The 18,904-nt window shown below is 40.2% G+C and overlaps 1 protein-coding gene across 2 annotated transcripts in view; it reads right to left on the bottom strand.

Moving 5' to 3' along the window:
- The window catches only part of ANKFN1 (ankyrin repeat and fibronectin type III domain containing 1), a 222,155-nt gene that overhangs the window by 57,311 nt on the left and 145,940 nt on the right, over positions 1 to 18,904 (bottom strand). For both annotated transcript variants that reach the window (XM_065563524.1, XM_042841026.2), the window contains exons 5-6: positions 17,016 to 17,210; positions 15,175 to 15,288 (exon numbers count right to left, since the gene is read on the bottom strand). In XM_065563524.1, coding sequence (XP_065419596.1) covers positions 15,175 to 15,288; positions 17,016 to 17,210 — 309 coding nt within the window. The remainder of the gene's footprint in view (positions 1 to 15,174; positions 15,289 to 17,015; positions 17,211 to 18,904) is intronic.

Below are 18,904 nucleotides of genomic sequence, written 5' to 3'. Positions count from 1 at the left end.
ACGGAAACAAACTTGTTTCTCTTAGGGATCGGCTGAACAAGAAGTAGGACTGAGTGGACTTGTAGGCTCTCAAGTTTTACATTTTTTGTTTTTGAGTGCAGTTAAGTAACATTTGTAAGTTGCACTTTCATGATAAAGAGATTGCACTACAGGACTTGTATGAGGTGATCTGAAAAATCTTATTTCTTTTGTTTATCATTTGTACAGTGCAAATATTTGTAATAAAAATAATACAAAGTGAGCACTGTACACTTTGTATTCTGTGTTGTAATTGAAATCAATAGATTTGAAAATGTAGAAAAACATCTAAATTATTTAATAAATTTCAATTGGCAGTCTATTGTTTAACAGTACGATTAAACTGTAATTAATCACAATTAATTTTTTGAGTTAATCCCAAGAGTTAATTGCAATTAATTGACAGCCCTAGTACAGAGTCATGGTCAGGATTTGTTGGTGACTTATGGAATAAATTTTAGACAGTAACTGTTCCTTTTATGCTTAAAGATCTTCTATGTTCTGAAGGCTATTTGTTTAAAAAACAAAAAACCCAACAAAACATCCTCATGATGTGGTACTGAAGGATAATAATTTATTAAATAAAATAATAAAAATAATAATTCATTTCCCCAAATATTCAGAGATCACAGAACTCAAAGAAAGAAACTGGGAAATAAAAGGGCGTGCATTTTACAAACAGCAAGAGAAGGCTGAGTTCCCCTCTCTCCATCATTGTACCCATCAAAACAAAAGAGGAGGTTATCAAAATAATAAAACAAAAGTGTATTGTAACAGGTGAAAGCAGTTCTAACAGCTCTGAGCAAACTGATGTCCTGTCTCACACAGCTAGCTGGGGGCATGAGATAAGGCCAAGTGATTCTTTCTAATACGCTCGCTCGGCATCTGGCCAACATTCTCATCTAGTACTCCTTTGAGCAATTGGCAGGTGCCTAGCTATTGTGTCCAGAGGAGAGTGGCTGCCACTCTGGGGGTGTGACTAGGAGTATGTCTACACTTAGAGCCTGTTTAAGCTTAGATTTCATTTAAATAAACTGCAGTGAACTGCAAGTTAAAATCATATTTCTGCATAGTAAACCTTGTTCTATGGTTTATTTATTCACACAATCGTAATTTTACATAGAATAGTCGCAGTGAAAAGAAGCTAGCATGTCTGTGACACAGTCTTCACAGTCACTGTAATAATTTATAACTGCAGGACTGCATCCATTGACTTCAATTGACATTTGACAAGGCCCACAATACAGAAAAATACTTCAGGGTAAGGATAATGTGCTTATTGGTGCATCTTCTCAGAGCGCGCTGAGAGCAATTTTGGCAGAAGTTTCATTTTTTTTTTTACTATGTGTTAGCTTACCTTGCAAAGCTTGGTTGAAATGAATAAATTACCGGCACCACTGATTTGAATGCATTTTTTTGGGGGGGGGGTCGTATGAATAAAAGGCAGTGGTATGGTGCCGAAATGCACTTCCTGGTAAGAATTCTAGTTGCTGGGATGGTAATATTCTGAGCAATGGTACAGAAGGATGCTTAAAAGTACATGGAATATTAATGAGGCATCACTGTCATCCACAATCTGACACATACATGGAAATTAAGATACTAATGCTCCATTGTTTTACGGCCTCTTTATAGCATTTCAGTGGTGCAAACAGGCGATAAGCCAGATGGAGCTGCTTGTCAAAGAATTCCTCTAGTGTACTGGGCATAGCTGGAATGTAGCCAGAATGTCTATTCGCTTTGGCTTCCAAGTAGCTGGAATTTGGACACAGACTGCTCAGCCTAAGAATAGGGGAAGCACAAAAGTTGCTCAAAACCACCTTCCGCCAAGCCCCATTCCTGCACTGAGCACAGCTTGGTAGGACCAGAGAATCATAGGCATCATTTAGGGCTTGATCCTGCATCCGCTCAGGTTAATGGCCAAACTCCCACAGACTTCAAAGGGAAGCAGGGTCTGTTCCTTACTTGTTAGAGAAAGAGACCAGGAATTAAGACTTCTGGGTCTTATTTGAGACTTCTAGTCCAAATAGTTTCCCCAGGCTCTTCCCCACCGTTGTACTCCAAACTCTACTCCCTTCCTGTTCAGTTCAGTTCCCCTGACTCACACAGTATGCCAAAAAAAAAAAAAAGGTATGTTCTTAACTTGGGTTAATAGCTCAGGTTCAATTCACAGTGAAGACATGGCAGCTTGGCTTTTAATTCAGGTTAGCAGCTCTGGTGAAATTCTGTAGGGGTTTCCGAGGCAGAACTTGGGCTGTTAAGTTGCCATGTCTTCACTGCTATTTTAATGCGAGTTAGCTAACCTAAGTTAAGACCACTCTTCCCCCTCCCCCCCAGTGTAGTCATACAGTCATACAGGGCCTTAATTTACCACTGATTGCCCTGGACTTGATGTGGCTATTCACACCAGTGCAAAGGGAGGGCAAAACACCACCAGCACTTTACATTCACTTTGTACTGGGATGCAGGGCAATGGAGAATCAGAATCAGATCCTTGGAGACAACTTGGATGATGGAGCACATTGGGGTCGGGCTATGGTGAACCAAGGCAAAAAAGCAAGTTCCAGAGCCGAGGACCACCTACCGAGAATGCCCCTCCTGATTAAATCAAGAGACTGTTAGCTGGAATGCTTCAGACGGCCTTTTCTGTATTAGAGAAACTTTCACTGACATAACTTGCAACCCCCTCATGTTGACGTGCTACCTTGGTGAAAGGCGGGGCCTATACTGGAAAGGCTTAGACCAAGGGCTCTGGACTATGGATGTCTGACATGGCTTTACTGCTAATGCACTTTCCTGGATTCAATTTGCAACTGATATTGCAACTCACATGGGGCAATGAGAGAGAGAAGCCAGTGTTATAGGCCACCATCCAGTCTGAGCTGCAATACAGGGCAGTAACAATACTGTTAATAATCCTGCAGTTCCTCATGAGGTCAAGCTAAGAAGTGGCTCTGCCTGTGGAAGTGTCCCATGCAGGTGATACTGTTGTTTTGCTGAAGTGAGGCTGACCGATGCATGGCTAATAGCCTCTAACCCTTCACTGTTTCTTGTTCCCTTCTTCAAATTTGAGAATAAAATTATTTTCCTACCAATTTTGTCTCTTTTACCATTTCACAAATATTAGTGTCTTTCCCTTCTGTTTCATGGTTTAGATTGTTAATGCACTACCATTTTCAAAGATGGCTGCACAGATTTGGGGTACGCATTTTGTTGCTTAAAAATGGACCCGCAGAAGCAGTGAGAGGGCGCTAAATACTGCTTTTGAGTACATAAACAATGGCCATTGACAAGTTTTTTTTTTAATGTTGATTATGGAGGGGTAGATTGAAAACATAAAATAAAATACAAGATGGCAACATTTTAAAGGTTGGTAACATTAAAGCTCTAAGCAACATGATGATGGGACTTTAAGAAAGAACAAAAGACTGCCTACCCTCAGCATTTTAAAAGTGGGATGGGTCTGACTTGAACCCACAAAAGCAGAGGCATAAATATCTACGGATGAAGAGGGTCCTTTGTAAGAGCTCAAGAACAAGAGCAGGTCTTATAGACGGTAGCAGCTGAGCTGTAGGATACCTTAGTGCTGCTGGGTGAATTAAGGATGGAGCATGCTCCAGCCCTGTTCTCAACACCCGAAAGGCCTGCTTTGTCTTGAACACTGAATGTCCTTGCTGTTGCGGGTTTCTATCTGACTCTTAATGTTATGTCAGAGCAGGGTTTTTTTGTGTGTATCTAATATATTGGTGACTATGTGTTTTTAATGAAGGTGCCCTGTATTCCGGAGCTAGCAAATGCACAGTGTGTAGCTGCGGTTGCCAAGATAAGTAGTAATTTTTAAATAAACAGCAGTATAAACAGTTACATAAAACTCATGTAAATTGCTGGCACATAATTTTAGACTGGCTTAAGTTATGTAACCTACTTTTAGCCAAGATTTTTTTCCTTTTTCTTAAAAATACCCAATTCATGCACTTTACATTTTAGAACAAGGGATAGGCTTCTTGTCACCTGTTTCTTTCCCACCGCTCCCTTTTTTGGGGGTGATGTGCAGAGTGCAGGGCAGCTCACCGGAGGGATGGACGGACAAGAGATACAGTGAAGGTGATAAAACATCTCGCCCACCCCAATCATTGATTTATTCAGGAAAGGGGCAGCTTTTCCTGAATAAACAGAAAGCACAAGCCACAGCAGAATTGGTCACTTCTCTTGGCATTTGTTTCCTCACTCACACTTAAATTACTCACCAAGTTGCTCTGTGGTTTAATTAGATCCAAAGATTTGATTTATGTTGGGAAGTTAGACCAAAGTGTTGCAACCCTGGGGGACTAAACTATTGTGTGCCACAGGCAGAGAATAGAAGGGAGCAATGTGCTTCAATGCCAGAGGCCTTTGCAACAGCATGGAGTTGATTAAGTGAGATATACCCAGATGATCCAGGCAAGTGACCCATGCCCCATGCTGCAGAGAAAGGAGCGCCCCCACCCCCCCAACATACACAAGGTCCCAGCCAATCTGACCTGGGAGGAAATTCCTTCCTGACCCCAAATCTGATGATCAGATTAACTTTGAGCATGTGAATAAGACTCATCAGCCAGGCATCTAAGAGAGAGGTTTCTCTGTACCACCTCACAGCACTAGTCTACTCCATCCGGTGGCCTTTCTCCAGCTACGGCCAATCTTTGTTGCTTCAGTTTCTTCAGATCTTTTCTAATTCAGAGCATCCCCCCCCCCCCCGATTTATACACAATTTTCACTTTCCCCAACAGACACTTGGTATCTTCGTCCAAATTCTCTAAAGAGCGTGGGGTGGAGAGATAGGGGCATCTTTTCACATGTAATTTACTAGGGGCCATACCGTAAGTGTGATTCTAGCCCAAAGGCAACATGTCTTAGAAAAGCATGACTGCTTCAGGCCCCAATCTTACAACCCCCCGTTCACAGGGAATAGTTTTGACTCAGGCAAGCAGTGCCACCAAAGCCATGGGGACGGTGCACCCCAGTAAGGAGTATGCACATGACTAAAGTACACAGTGTCTGGCTCAGGCTCTTTCTGAACCATCCTACATTCAAAAATCCAATTAAAAAATGAACAGTCGTAAAGACGCAAACACAGAGAAAAGGTCGCTTCGCTCCCATGTGCCCAACATCCAGGTATCAGAACATTTAATGGCAACCGAACAAAAGAAAATACACTAACACCAATCAAGTGAAATTGTTTGATGCCCGCATTGTTCTTTTAGTGCTGCAGTGTTAGAAACATTAAATTAAAAAAAAAAGTCTTATTTGCCGAGAGCATTAATTACTTATGTTTAGAGGTTTTATTTTTTCTAAGTTAATCCCTAAATTCTTTTAAAAATGCCATTAGATAGTGGTTAGGGATCAAAGAAATTCTCTGCTCAGCATGGGGGCTGCCTAAGCTGTGAAATTTTACTTTCACCAACAAAAGTACCAGCTTTGAGGTGAAAAAAGAGATCAGGAGCATTAGAGACAGAGGCAGAGCACTCAGTGAAGATAAAGCAAACACAAACATGGGTCTACTCGCCCAATGTGTCCCTTGCTGCTTACTGTACTTGCATTACTTTGCGCATGGGACTCTTCTTCATACAGGAAACATGATCCTGGCACTGGGATAGGAAAGAACACAAGTGTAGTAGGACTTGCAAATGGGGTAGTTCAATGTAATTTGTCAGTTGGCGGGACCATGTGAGATACCCAATATTAGTACAGTTAGGTCTTGGATTCTGCTAACTGAGTTTTTTTGGATGTTGCAAGATCCACAGAGATGAGCTTGACAGGATCCCAAACTGCGCAGTACATTAGAAAAAATTGAATACTGCAGCCAGGCAAGGAGCTGGTACCAGATCTAGGGGCCTGATCTCAAACATGTTGAAGTCAATGGAAAGACTCTCATAGACCATTGTGGGCTTTAGATGAGATGACTAAAATGTTGTCAGACTGTGACATGTTTCTAACTTTGATAGGGAAGTGGATTTCACACTATTTTTCAGGCCCCATGCACTTGTGTATGCCATGGGTCAAATCACCTTCTGGAACAGTGAGACCTGCAAGAGAAAGGCAGGGAATCTCCATCAGATTCTCCTTCAGAGCTTCCTGCTAAACATCTTCCAGCAGTAGGAGGGGTTCTAGTTCCTGTAAAATTTGCAGTGGGTCATCCAAGGGGTTGGGAGCCCTCACCAGAGCTGCAGAGGCAGGATCTGTCCTACTTCGACATTCCTTCACCACCTAGAAGGCAGGGTGCCCTGGCGGAATGAAAATGAGGCTATGCATAAGGAAGGCTTGAGTTCTAATCCTGGCTCTGCCATTGACTTATTGTGTAAACTTTGGGCATGTCACTTTACCTTTCTATCCCAGTTTCCCATTTCCAAAGTAGGGATAATACTTATTCACCAAGCCCTAGGGGTGATGTGAGGGTTATTGAGCTAATGTCTGAACAGTGCTTTCAACATGCAAAGTACTAGCAAAATACTTATTATTAATTATTATTATTAGGGATGTCCATTAATCGCACGTAACTCATGCGATTAACTAAAGAAACATTAATTGCGATTTTAAAAAATTAATCACGATTAATCACAGAAGTCTTAAAAGAGCAACACTCCGATGCGGAAACTATAGAACTAGAACCACCAAAAAAGAAAATCAACCTTCTGCTGGTGGCATCTGACTCAGATGATGAAAATGAACACGGACCAGTCTGTACTGCTTTGGATCATTACCAAGCAGAACGTGTCATCAGCATGGACGCATGTCCTCTGGAATGGTGGTTGAAGCACGAAGGGACCTATGAATCTTTAGGGCATTTGGCACGTAAATATCTTGTGATGCTGACTACAACAGTGCCATGTGAACACCTGTTCTCATTTTCAGGTAACATTGTAAACAAGCCGGCAGCATTATCTCCTGCAAATGTAAACAAACTAGTTTGTCTGAGCGATTGGCTGAACAAGAAGTAGGACTGAGTGGACTTGTAGGCTCTAAAGTTTTACATTGTTTTATTTTTGAATGCAGTTTTTTTGTACATAGTTCTACATTTGTAAATTCAACGTTCATGATAAAGAGATTGCACTACAGTATTTGCAATGGGGGAATTGAAAAATACTATTTCTTTTGTTTTTTACAGTGCAAATATTTGTAATAAAAATAAATGAAAACTAAGCACTGTACACTTTTAATTCTGTTGTAATTGAAATCCATATATTTGAAAATGTAGAAAACATCAAAAAATATTTAAATAAATGATATTCTATTATTGTTCAACAGCGCGATTAATTTTTTAATTGCATGATTAATCACAATTAATTTTTAATTGCACGATTAATTATTATAATAGCTTGACAGCCCTAATTATTAATTATTATTATTATTAAGTTAAAGCAAATGTAAAAGGTAAACCAACATCTCCTAAAAATCATCCATTTAAAGGTATGATCCTGTATTCCTTGTTCACCCAAAATAAGGACAGGATCAGACCCTAAAGTCTCTGGGTTTCTCATTGCCATTCACTTTGACTGGCTGCTCAAAATGCTCATAAAACACGAAGCAGAAGATCAGAATAATTGACCTGAGTAGTTTTTGGCTGATCAATAACATTAGTTAATTGTACCTTCATTTAATATTTAACCCTAGCTGGTGGATACTGTCCTAGTTCGGGGCAACTGCCCCCATACTCCTCGTTCTACAAGAGTACCCAGTCCTCAGATGTCACCTCTCTTGGTTGGACACCCACGTCTTTCTCCCTCCTGACTGGGGTTGTTCCAGGCTGCCCAGCTCTCTGCCTACACCGTGAGTTTACCAGTGAGTCCGACTCACTAAGCAGGCTTGTGTTACCTTTTCCTCAGAGGTTATGAATAGTGTAATTGCCACAGTTCTTAGGTACCACACCGCTTTTCCTAAGCAAGCATATTAATTCTTAAGGTGAAAGCACTACAGAGAAAACATATACAAACCAATGAAAGAACCCCACGCTAATATGCTTTCCAGCGACCCTCAACTCCAACCAGGGCTCGGTAGGAGTCTGTCCTTCAAACCCTATCCAGGGGGTTTTCTGTGGTCACAATTTCATAACACCCTTTCCCTCAGAACAAGCAGACCTATGTGTAGATTAGCCTTTCCTTTACGCAGCCTGGGTCTTTGATCTGTAGAGATCGTGAAGAGGTAAATCAACCAGAAAAAAGTCTCCTCCTCACAGAGAAACTCCAAAAGGCTGAATCTTGGCATAGCTGAAGGGGGTATATTTGCATCCCCCGCCCCCTGATTTCCTGCAAAACCCACTTAATTAAAATTTCATTCTTGTCTGGCCCATTGTCTCAAATAGTCCTTTGATGCTCATAACACTCCCAGGGTTTACATTAGTCCTGTCTCCCCCGTGATATGTTACATACAATCCCACAACACCACATTTTATTTTTACAGTAGTTCATTTATGGTATTTTGGCAAGAACACATCAACTTTTGCATTTTTAATACAATGAACTCAAAACATACTTAAACTTAATTCAGTAAGGCTGTCCAGAATATTGCAGGAAATTGCCATATCTGTCTCTGGTATCTTTAAACTAGTCCCAAAGTTTAAGAATCTCTCTCTTTTTTTTTTTTTAAGTCTAAAGCATACTACAAAAGCTGAGAGGACTTGGAAATAGAAAGGTTTGTTTTAACATGTACGCATTTCTGTACTTGCTGGGCATAAAAATAGAAATCAAGTTGCACAGTCTTGTTAGCTACCGAAATGTAATGTGCAAATAAAGTGCCCATGAGACCTAATAAAATGCCATAAATGAACTACTGTAAAAATAAAATACCAGACCACACCTATTCTGCAGCACGAACTTGAATATGCTACAAAGAAATGTATTTTCTTTCATTTTTAATGCAGAAAAGAACTGATTTGGGGATAGAAGGAAAAAGAAAGTTTAAAAATATACAGAAATACTTCGAATGGTTGGCAAACATGGCATAAAGACCAATTTGGATATATGGTGCCATCAAGCTGTGGGTAGACTCAAGTTGGGATGTAGCATTCGCTGCAGCACTTTATAAAAGATGCATTAGAATGTAATGTTACAGCATCACAATTCTTGGTAAGGGCTAAATCCTATGGGCATGTCTACACTGCAGCTGGGAGCGAGCGCTCAACCTGGGAAGTCAGAGACTCAGACCAGCATGCTAAAAATAGCAGTGTGGACATCGCAGCTTGTGTGTGAGCTCAGTCTCTCAAGCCCTCCTGTCCCCTGGGCCTGAGCTTGGGTGTCTAGCCCGAGTCTCCACTAAAGGCGCAATGTCCACACTGCTATTTTTAGCATGGTAGCTTGAACCCTACTAGTGAGAGTCTGGTCCTGGGCTGGGAGGCTGGCTTCTAGCTGCAGTGTAAACATACCCTAGGAGTTTAGGTCAGCACCCTTAGCTCCCATCCACTGAAGTCAAAAGGAGCTGAGGTATGTGTGTTTGTTTGATTGACTCCTGAGTGACAACGTTTAATGGGAATGGCTGTTGTTAGAGAGAGATGGGGGAAAAAGCTGTATGTGTCATATGTAAAAGAAAAAAAAAGCACACGTGCAAATTCTACTGATAGACAAATTAAATACAGCCTTACAAAAACCTTTTGCATATGTGCACTGGATTACCTGCACAGACATATATACTTTATATTATATATATATAAAAAGAGAAAGAACAAGAGGGAGGTTGTGTGTGTGTGTAGACCCAGAGAAGTCAATGAGAGTATGGATTATTCACAAGAATAAAATATGATGGAACAGGAAAACTCCCTAAGTTCTTTTTACAATCTGAAACTGTGATTTTTCAAGAAAAGATTTTCAAGGGAAGACTCCTAGGCTAGGGTGTGTCTACACTGCACATTAAGCCCAAGCTCTGACTCAGGTTTGAGCCCAAACCACCCTTCTGTCCACACACAATCAGTCTGAGGGGGTCAGCAAGCACTCAGGACCCAGGTCCTAGGACCCTGCTTGGGGGATAGGTCAGAGCGAAGTCCCAGTGTCACACAGGTCAAGCCCGGTCATTTTGCAGTGTGGATGGAGCTCAAGCCTGAGAGCCGAGTTCGAATGTCTGTGTCGTGTATAAAATGCACAGGTGTGGGCTTGGACACACCAAGTCCACAAGCCTGGGTCCCACAGACCCAGATTTACAATGCCGTGTAGACATACACCAAACTGACCTCAATGGGCTTTGGATGATCCCCTTAGTGCTTGTAAAGGGTAACTGATTGAGAGCCTGGGTCAATGAAGCTCTATTTATCTATACAACGAGTACAATGCAAGCCAATCTGTGCAAGCTTCCCCATTCTGCCACGCTAAGGGTCCCAAACTCTGACTTTCAAAGGGTTTCTCCTCTAAGTATGAAATGGCTTTTTAGTCTCCAAGATCCATTCAGTTCCCTCTGCTGAGGCTTCCAACAATGGTGCCAAATTGCATCGATTGTGCTGGTAATAGCAACACCCGTTTCTCTGGGAGCAGGGCTGAGCCCAGTAAACTCACTTCACACAGGACACCAAGCCAGCCATTAGATGGTAACAAGTTTTGGCCACTTCACTTCTGACCTGGGCTGAACCAGTGACTTAGAGGTAATTAAAGAAAATTATACTAATGCAAAAAATGTTTGAGGTGAACCACAAATTGCCCTGGAGGAAAGGAGGTATGGAATAATTTTTTGGTCAAAAATTGAGCAAGCAATAGATGCTTTCTTCCTCCTCCACCTCATCTTGATCTAACATGACTGCTTGACTTTTTCTTTAAGGCTACAAAATTGACATAAAAGAAAAACATACTGTCCAACCAGGCAGAAATCCTAGGAGGTAGTGGGGGAATATTGACAAACAGAAATGTGTAAAATGATTAATCAAAAAATGAATAAAAAGGAAATAGTAACAGGGGATCAGGTGGGCTAAACAAATCATCATCCCACCAACTCGATGTCAGGCTGGGAAGCTACTTCAAAACCCACCAAGAGAACCTCGTAAGACCTTGTTAAATGCAAATACTGCTACTGGAAAAACAGCTTGTGGAGCTTGTCAAGCTTGGGATCGACGTTCACGCAGATGGTGGAGCAGTTCAAATTGCTCAGTTAAAGGGTGACTCAGAATCTCTCTCTGTTTCCTACTACAGCTTCAGACTTGAATTTTTCAGGTCCGTTAGCTAAATAACTAAACTCAAAAACATACGCTGCTTCACACTTTTTACCAAAAGAAAATGTATTTGTCTAACATATGTTTGCTTAAAAATTAATAAGCTATACGAAACTCAGAGGTATACATTGAGACTATATTTCATGGTAATTTTTCATTGGTGGTTCATTCAGTGGTTATCCTCTGATATTACACATGCTCTTGTTTATCTTGATGCCTGGGGATTTTCAAGTACTTCTGACGGGAGATACGCATAAAGGAACATTGTGCAATAAGAGGAGATTATATATGCCCGAAATTACATCTATGTAGGGGGAAAACAAACAACAACAAAACAGGCCTAAAACAAAAATAAACAAACAAGAGGAGAAGTAGCATTTTTTCCAGACTGGCAATACTTTTCCTCCAGTGCAGTTTTTGAATTTCACATTAATCTTTACAATTACCTTTGGTTAATGATGTTGAGAAGTGATTTTCATTTAACTAAATCGATGTGTGCATGTGAGTGTGAGTGTGTATAAGAGAGAGAGGTGACACCCATTAAAAGGATTACTTCTTGAAGACAACAGTTCTTGACTGTCCTACTTCCAGGCTCCAATGGGACAACAGTGAGGAATAAGGTCTTGTCTATGTTGGTGTTATGGTTTTGTGGGGTTTTTTTTTTGCAACCGTATACTTCAATGTAGCCCTGCTGTTACAAACATGTAGTGTAGGCTGGAGCTGGTCAGGAATTTTTCAATCAAACCTTTTACTTATTGAAATACGCTGAATTGTTGAAGCGGAAACTTTTAAAGGGTCAGGTTCGATGAATTTTTTTACGCAAAGTATATTTTTGAAAAAAATATTTTGACATTTTCTAAAAGAAAAATTCCAGTTTTCTGGTTCAAAACAATTCACTTTTTAACACCAGCACAGCACATTTACATTAGGGGCTTTTACTGGTGCAAAGTGGTTTATACAGTGTAGGCAAGTCCAAATGTTTTCAGGTTCAGGTGCAACACTTGTCCTCAGGGCATGATTAGTCAATCTGAGATTTTGTCCAGAGGAGTTAATGTAATCCTTAATATCCTTTTGCTGGGATAGGGTCTTTCTGGAACCTATATGAATATTTCTCTGTAGCTTGGAGATGATTATTACGATTATTATTATTATTATTGATTTATGTCATGCCTGTCTCAAGCCTCAAAACACTTTACTGAATTACTATATACATAGGAATCATTTCACTTCAGACACTGACATAAGGCAGCCTTCTCTGGAGGGAATCTAAAGGAGCCATTAGGATGGTGGCAGTAACATGAAACGGCAGTCCAGGGTAGGAAGTAAAGAATACCTCAGCTCCTTATAGAAATGGCTTGGCAGAATGCAGTCACAGAACTGGAACCTAGCTGGGACCCCAAGGTTAACACCCATCTACCTTGTGTGCTTAAATTAAATCTCTTAAAGGAAGTAAATTGGTTTTATGGATTAAAGAGACTGTAAAATGTCCTTGTCCTTTATTATTTAGAAGTTATATAATTAACAAGGAAAACCCTACACACAGGATTCAGATAATGTTCTGATACATGTTTCTGAATCACTTTGAACAAATAGGCACATGGGAAAAAATTATTCCACAATGCAGGTTCAAGCCTCATATCAAACATTTCAAAAGAGATGACGTGCAAAGGGCATTGGCAGCTTGTCAAAATGCTAAGTACCTGAAGCAACTTTAATTTTGATACTTATCCAAAATAATCCATAGATCCATTGAAAAGATCATTATTAGAGTTTGGTAGTGAGGAGGCGAAAGACTACTATCTCTCCTGATTCCTTCTTTCTTAAAAATAAACAGTTATGTGTTATTTATGGCCCCGAATCAGGAAAGCACTTAAGTATGTGCTTAGGTGGTTTGCTGAACTGGGGCTCAGACTTTTGGCTAAAAGATCCCCAATTAATATTATCAAACTATCTTTATGGGAACAGTAACTCTTACATGGTTCTAATCATGAGCGCTCTTTTGAAAGGTTCATTTTAACACAAAGAATTTTGCTCTGAGGTGTAATAAACAATTCCATATAGTGTGCTTAATTAATCCCCACAAGTCACCAACAGGACCCATTAATGCTCTTTCTTTTCATCTAACCTTAAATATGCAAGTTTCCAGGGATAAAGGGTTTAAAATGAACATCCTGGTAGAATTCATGGCCACTCTGACCAAGCATAAAACAGGCAGCAGTATGGATTACTCAAAGCATGAAGGCACTAGAGTGTGAACTAGTCAGATTTAGGAAAGTTTTGTCAAGTTGGGTAACATTTTTCTTGCCTTCATACCTGCTGAAAAGAGGATAGAGGCTATAAAACAGATTCAAACTAAACAACTATGTGTGGGGAAAATATCACACAACCTTGGGAAAGTAAATATTTTTAAAAAATAATCAATTGTACTTGGGAATTTATGTTATTGTGAAGTTATGACTTGCACAAGATTCATTGGCCCCCTGCATGTTAGATATATTTGAGTTTTGTCCTATCAAGTTAAATTTTCAAAAGCATGTAAGTGATTTAGGTTCCTGTCTCATTTTAAAAAGTGAATTAGGCACCTACGTGCCTAGGAGACTATCAGTGAAAGTCATTTGAAGGCTCCTAAGTCACTTTTGAAAAATGGGGTCTAGGCTCGTAAATCACTACGTCGCATTTGCACAGCTAGCTAGCTGACATATGGGTGATTTAACTCTCCTCTAATACCATCAGGTATGAGGCCACCATCAGGTATGAGGCCACAGAACATTGACAATGAATTTTGAAGTTGATGTGAGCCATGGTTACTTAGCGCCTTTGAAAACCAGGCTACTTATTTCGGTGTTAAATATGAATGTAGATACCTGACTTTAAGCACCAAAGTTTGAAAGTTTTGGTCTTAGCCTCTCTCCACTTCATTTTAACCAATTTGCAAACCATTATAAACCTGTCAGAAAGCTGAAGATTGTTGTGTTCAATGTATGATATGATAAGGACTTGGACAGGAGTTTTGGTAGTGTGGGCAGCAACAAAAGGCTGGATTTTGGAGATGTCGTAAAGGAAGAATTAGACACAGGCTGAATGTGTGGGCCAGGCTTAATTAACTGAGGCGTAATTGTTTACATATAGCTTTTAGATCCTCAGTTGAAAGGTCCCATGGAATTGTAGAGTATTACCGCTACTAAGGTGATTAATGTAAGTGTACAGGACTAATCTGGTTAGGAACTAGAATGGGCTTCACTTGAAATATTCCAGCAAAGAAAAAACGAGGCTTTTCCTTTCTAAAATTCCTCAGGATGAAGCTTAATACAGTCCACCTGAACACACTGATGGCTTTAAAAATAGATTTGCTTTGCTTAAAAAAAGAAGTCTTAAATACTTAAGCCCCTCTGCGCAACCTCAAGTCATTTAATAGTCATTACAACAATGCAGATGAGCTGCGTATGCTCGGAGTGTTTAGCAGGACTGTTCAGAGAAAGGTATTCTCTCTGTTCATTCCACTTTAAAGACTGTAACGGGTGCCACCCCTAATGTGATACTCTTCCAGGAATTATGTGGCGGCACTGAAACAGCTAATTAGCTGGGCTGTGGGAAGCCATAGCCTGCAGCTTCAGCTTCCAGAAGCATTCCTTTAGGGGATGGCAGTGTGGCTTTGGCCTGGGCAAAGATACACAGGGTTGTTAAGAAGCCCACAGGCCCCATAGGCTAGCTGATGTTTTCAAGCTGGCTCATCCCATGTTCTAACCACAATGAGTCAAGCAAACTTCAAGGCACCATGGATAATGGTTTGGGTGAACTGTCTTTTTGTCTTACTGTCTCATTAGGGAATCCCATCCAAAACATTCTCATGTATACACAGATAACCAATGAAATATTTCTATCCAAATGAGGCTTTTAGAGCAAAATATTTTCTGCAAGTAAACAGCTCATGATTGAGCCCTAACGTTTCTATGCACTCTTAAGAAAGGTAAATGAAATATGTCCAAATCCAGTACCTTTATATTTGGTCACTACAGCCGAGTTGACGCTAAGAGGTTCTTGGAAGGTGACAGTGAGTGATGTGCTGCTTGTTACCATGAAACAGACATTGGTTGGCGCCTCAGGGGCTCCTGGGAGAGAAGAAAAAACATCAGGTCCATAGCACAACAAATCCTATTCAAACAACGTTTGTGTGTCTTCAAAGAACCAACTGAAAACCACCCGGCAATTGTGAGCTTTGGTTCGTAAGTGTTTGTGTTCCCTGCCTTTTGAACATTTTAATTAGTACCCCAACTAACAATATCCTGCAGACACCATTTGTTTCTATCATGGTTTTCAGCTCCTTTGGGTTAAAAATATCTTCCTGTACCTATGTAACCCAATAAAACAGGATAATGTTAATTATGTCAATGAAAAGCCCCTATAAATCTTTTGGGGTAGGTGGGAGGAAAGAAAGGGGACAAAAACTACCATAAAGAGCTAATTAAATCATTAAGATTTCACTAACAGATTCAAATGTATCACAAGACAGAAAAAACATTTTTACATTATTCTGGTTAAGAAATCACCCAGGTTGTAACAGCTACTTTGTATATGTTTCACTATAGTCATTCTAAAATGTGTTGTGGCATGAAGTCTCTTTAAAGCAGATAGGTCAGTTCAAAGAGTAATTCAGTCCAGAAATCAAATTAATTACCTATTGTTTGTAGGAAAAACTGGCAATCCCTTTGAACATGCAAATGATTCTGAGGTCATGCTGGGTGTGGATGAAGATGATATAGTTATCTAACTTTTTACATCTGATTTAGGATAAGGGCATTAAGCAAACTCTTGTCATGTAACATAACATGCTGGCTGATGGGCCAGATCTTCAGCTGGTTACTGGTAGCAGTGTAGCACCATTGAATTAAATGAAGATACCCTGACTGACACCACTTATGGATGTGGCCTAATATATTTACAATTTTGTCATTGCAAGTAATGAACATTACATTTGTGGTATTCCTCATATCCTAACTCAGAGAACACCATACATACTTTAGAGGAGTATTCTTGGTGTGCAATACCCTTTAGATAAAGTTAATTATTTGCAAACAGATTTTTAGAAAGGCGATTCTAAAAATGTTAATGGTAACAATGATTGTTTGTCACTGAATGTATTACAGCCAAAAGATCTAAATGCTTATACAAACGGAAGCTTCAGTCTCTAGTCTACTCCTCTCCAAGGGCCACAGTAGGCCTTTCTGCACAGAACCACATTTAGAGTGGCCTAAAAAGTTCCACATTTTTGAAATTGGCTCATTTTCTTTGTTGATGCCAACAAATAGGATTAACTTCTCACAATTTTCTGTGTGAAAACTTCATTCTGGGGTTTCACTACGCACAGAATTGTTCACATTTTTTCTCAAATTATGATAGAAAGGTTGAATTTTTGCCCCATTTTCCCTCAAATGTCCCTATTTTACAACTATCTTTAATCACACTAAATGAAACCTGGAAGAACGGAAATGTAAAGGGAAGGCTTAATGATGCAAGAAATAGACATTGTACCAGGAACTTTTGGGTCTGATTATCTGAACAGTTTTGAGTGCACAACTCCCATTCTGTAGAAGCTGTACACATGCAATTGTCAGGATAATTGGGCCTCTCAAATTCTAGCACCAACTCCCTTTCCACTTTTGGGAAGGTCACTTACTTTCTGTGCCCCAGTTTCCCCACCTATAACGTTCAGCTGCTTCCCAGGGGCATCAGGAGGACTGATAAGAGCATTTTTGTAAAGAAAAAATTGCTCAAGTGCAAATTATTCTTATTTAAAGCATATTCCTTTTAGGTGTATAACCACCTTGGTTCTACTTACTGGCATGCTCATAGCCTGCTTTCATGCGCTTGTATAGCCTGTATCTCCACTCCCAAGCTTTTAGTTGCTTCTCTTTGTCTGTGTTGTCCATACTAAGACCTTCACTCATCACTTGTGCAGACAGCTCACTCACTCGCTGCTGGGCTTCCTGGACCAAGGTGCTCAGATGCATTGACCTGCTTTCCATATTAACAACTGCCAAGAAAAGGGGAATGCAAGTGACTGCTTGATGGAGTGATAAAGTTCTGCCCTCACTTACACTAGCACAACCCATTTAAAGCCAAATCCTCTCCATCCTTCGAGTAGCCCCATTGAAGTGAAATGATGCTCATCTGATGTAAACTGGCATTGCTCCAATAAAGTCAATGGATCTATGTCAATTTCTACCAGCTGAGGATCTGTCCTGTTTAAATGAGACTAACCACATGAGTAAGGTGAGGAAGTTTAAGCTCACGGTATTTATCATATGCTTGAAAGTGTCTTAAGCAAACCAAAATTAACCTACATCCTTTTCTTTCACGTTGACAGATTATTACAAAAGATTAATAGCCAAAATTAAAGCTTTTCAGTTTTCACCCTGTTTTCACTTTTACTTGGTCATAAAAACCCATTTGCTTCTAATGAACAAAAAGCTGTGGTCAACTATGGACAAAACATAAAATTCACAAATATCTACAGGTCAAAAGAAACAGCTGTTGGAAGCCCAGGAAGAATGGCTTTGTGGTTAAGGTACTGGCGTAAAACTGAGGAGATTGGTATTCAGTTCTGTGCTCTGCTAGAGCCTTCAAGAATCACCTTTGGCAATTCATTTAGTCTCCCTATGTCTGAACTCCCCATTTGTAAAAGAAGGGTAATAATAATTCATTTGCCTGCCTTGTCTTGTGTGTGTGTGTGTGTGTGTGTGTGTGTGTGTACAGTATCTAGTACTATTATTATTTAACATTTATATAGCAGTAGTGCTGACAGCCCAACCAGGTCTGGGCCGCATTGCATTAAGTGCTGTATAAACATACAGAAAATGACAGCTACAGAGGTTAGATCTAAAATGGGTCCCAACCTCAGTCGAGGCACTACTGTAATGCAAACTACCACCACCGCCACGAGTGCCTAGTGAATTTGGGTGGAGCAAACTGTTTTAGAATTGCTCTTGTTCTGAAATATTTAGGGTAGTTTGATCAAATTATTTGCAATGTAGAAAATATTATTTGCAAAGCTGTTTAATTTAAACATGGGAGGAAAAGTGGCAGATCCAGGTGGTGATCAAAATTCAGGACAGAGCGTAAAGGAGGAGGACTCCTGAAATCACCAAAAATAATCCTGCTGTGGTGTGCAGTAACTTTCCACAAGAGCTGTCTGATTTTAACATCAGAGCCTTAATTGCCTTGGACCAAAAAAAAGGGCCCTATTCATCAGAAATAATTTACCACGACAAGCCACAGCTCTTAGCAAGGCTGGGGAAGATGAGGCTTAGGGACACAGCCAGGCTACTGGTGCCTCTATGTCTTTTATGGGATATGAACCAACCTTGCCAAAGAGCAAGTGGCAATGACCATTTAAAAAGGGACCAAGGCATCTCTGAGAATGCAAACATATGTGATAGGGGGACAGGACTCTGACCTGCTGTGACATAAAAAGCACCGAACATCAGAGCAAAAGTGAGCAGATCTGGGTGTTAAGTGATGCCTTCGATAGCTACTCCACTATATCAAAAAATCAGTCCAACCGCTCAGGATACAGCAGAAGTTTTGCATCAGGAAAAAAGCAGAGTGATACTCTGATGTGTATACATAGATATGTACACGTTTTCATTTCAAACCTCAGTATCATGACTGGTTTCAGAGGAGCAGCTGTGTTAGTCTGTATCCGCAAAAAGAACAGGAGTACTTGTG

The sequence above is a fragment of the Chrysemys picta genome, chromosome 12 (genome assembly GCF_011386835.1).
Source record: "Chrysemys picta bellii isolate R12L10 chromosome 12, ASM1138683v2, whole genome shotgun sequence".
Classification (NCBI taxonomy): domain Eukaryota; kingdom Metazoa; phylum Chordata; order Testudines; family Emydidae; genus Chrysemys; species Chrysemys picta.
The sequence above is the reverse complement of the archived record's forward strand: the minus strand, read 5'-3'. Positions and strand labels throughout refer to the sequence as shown.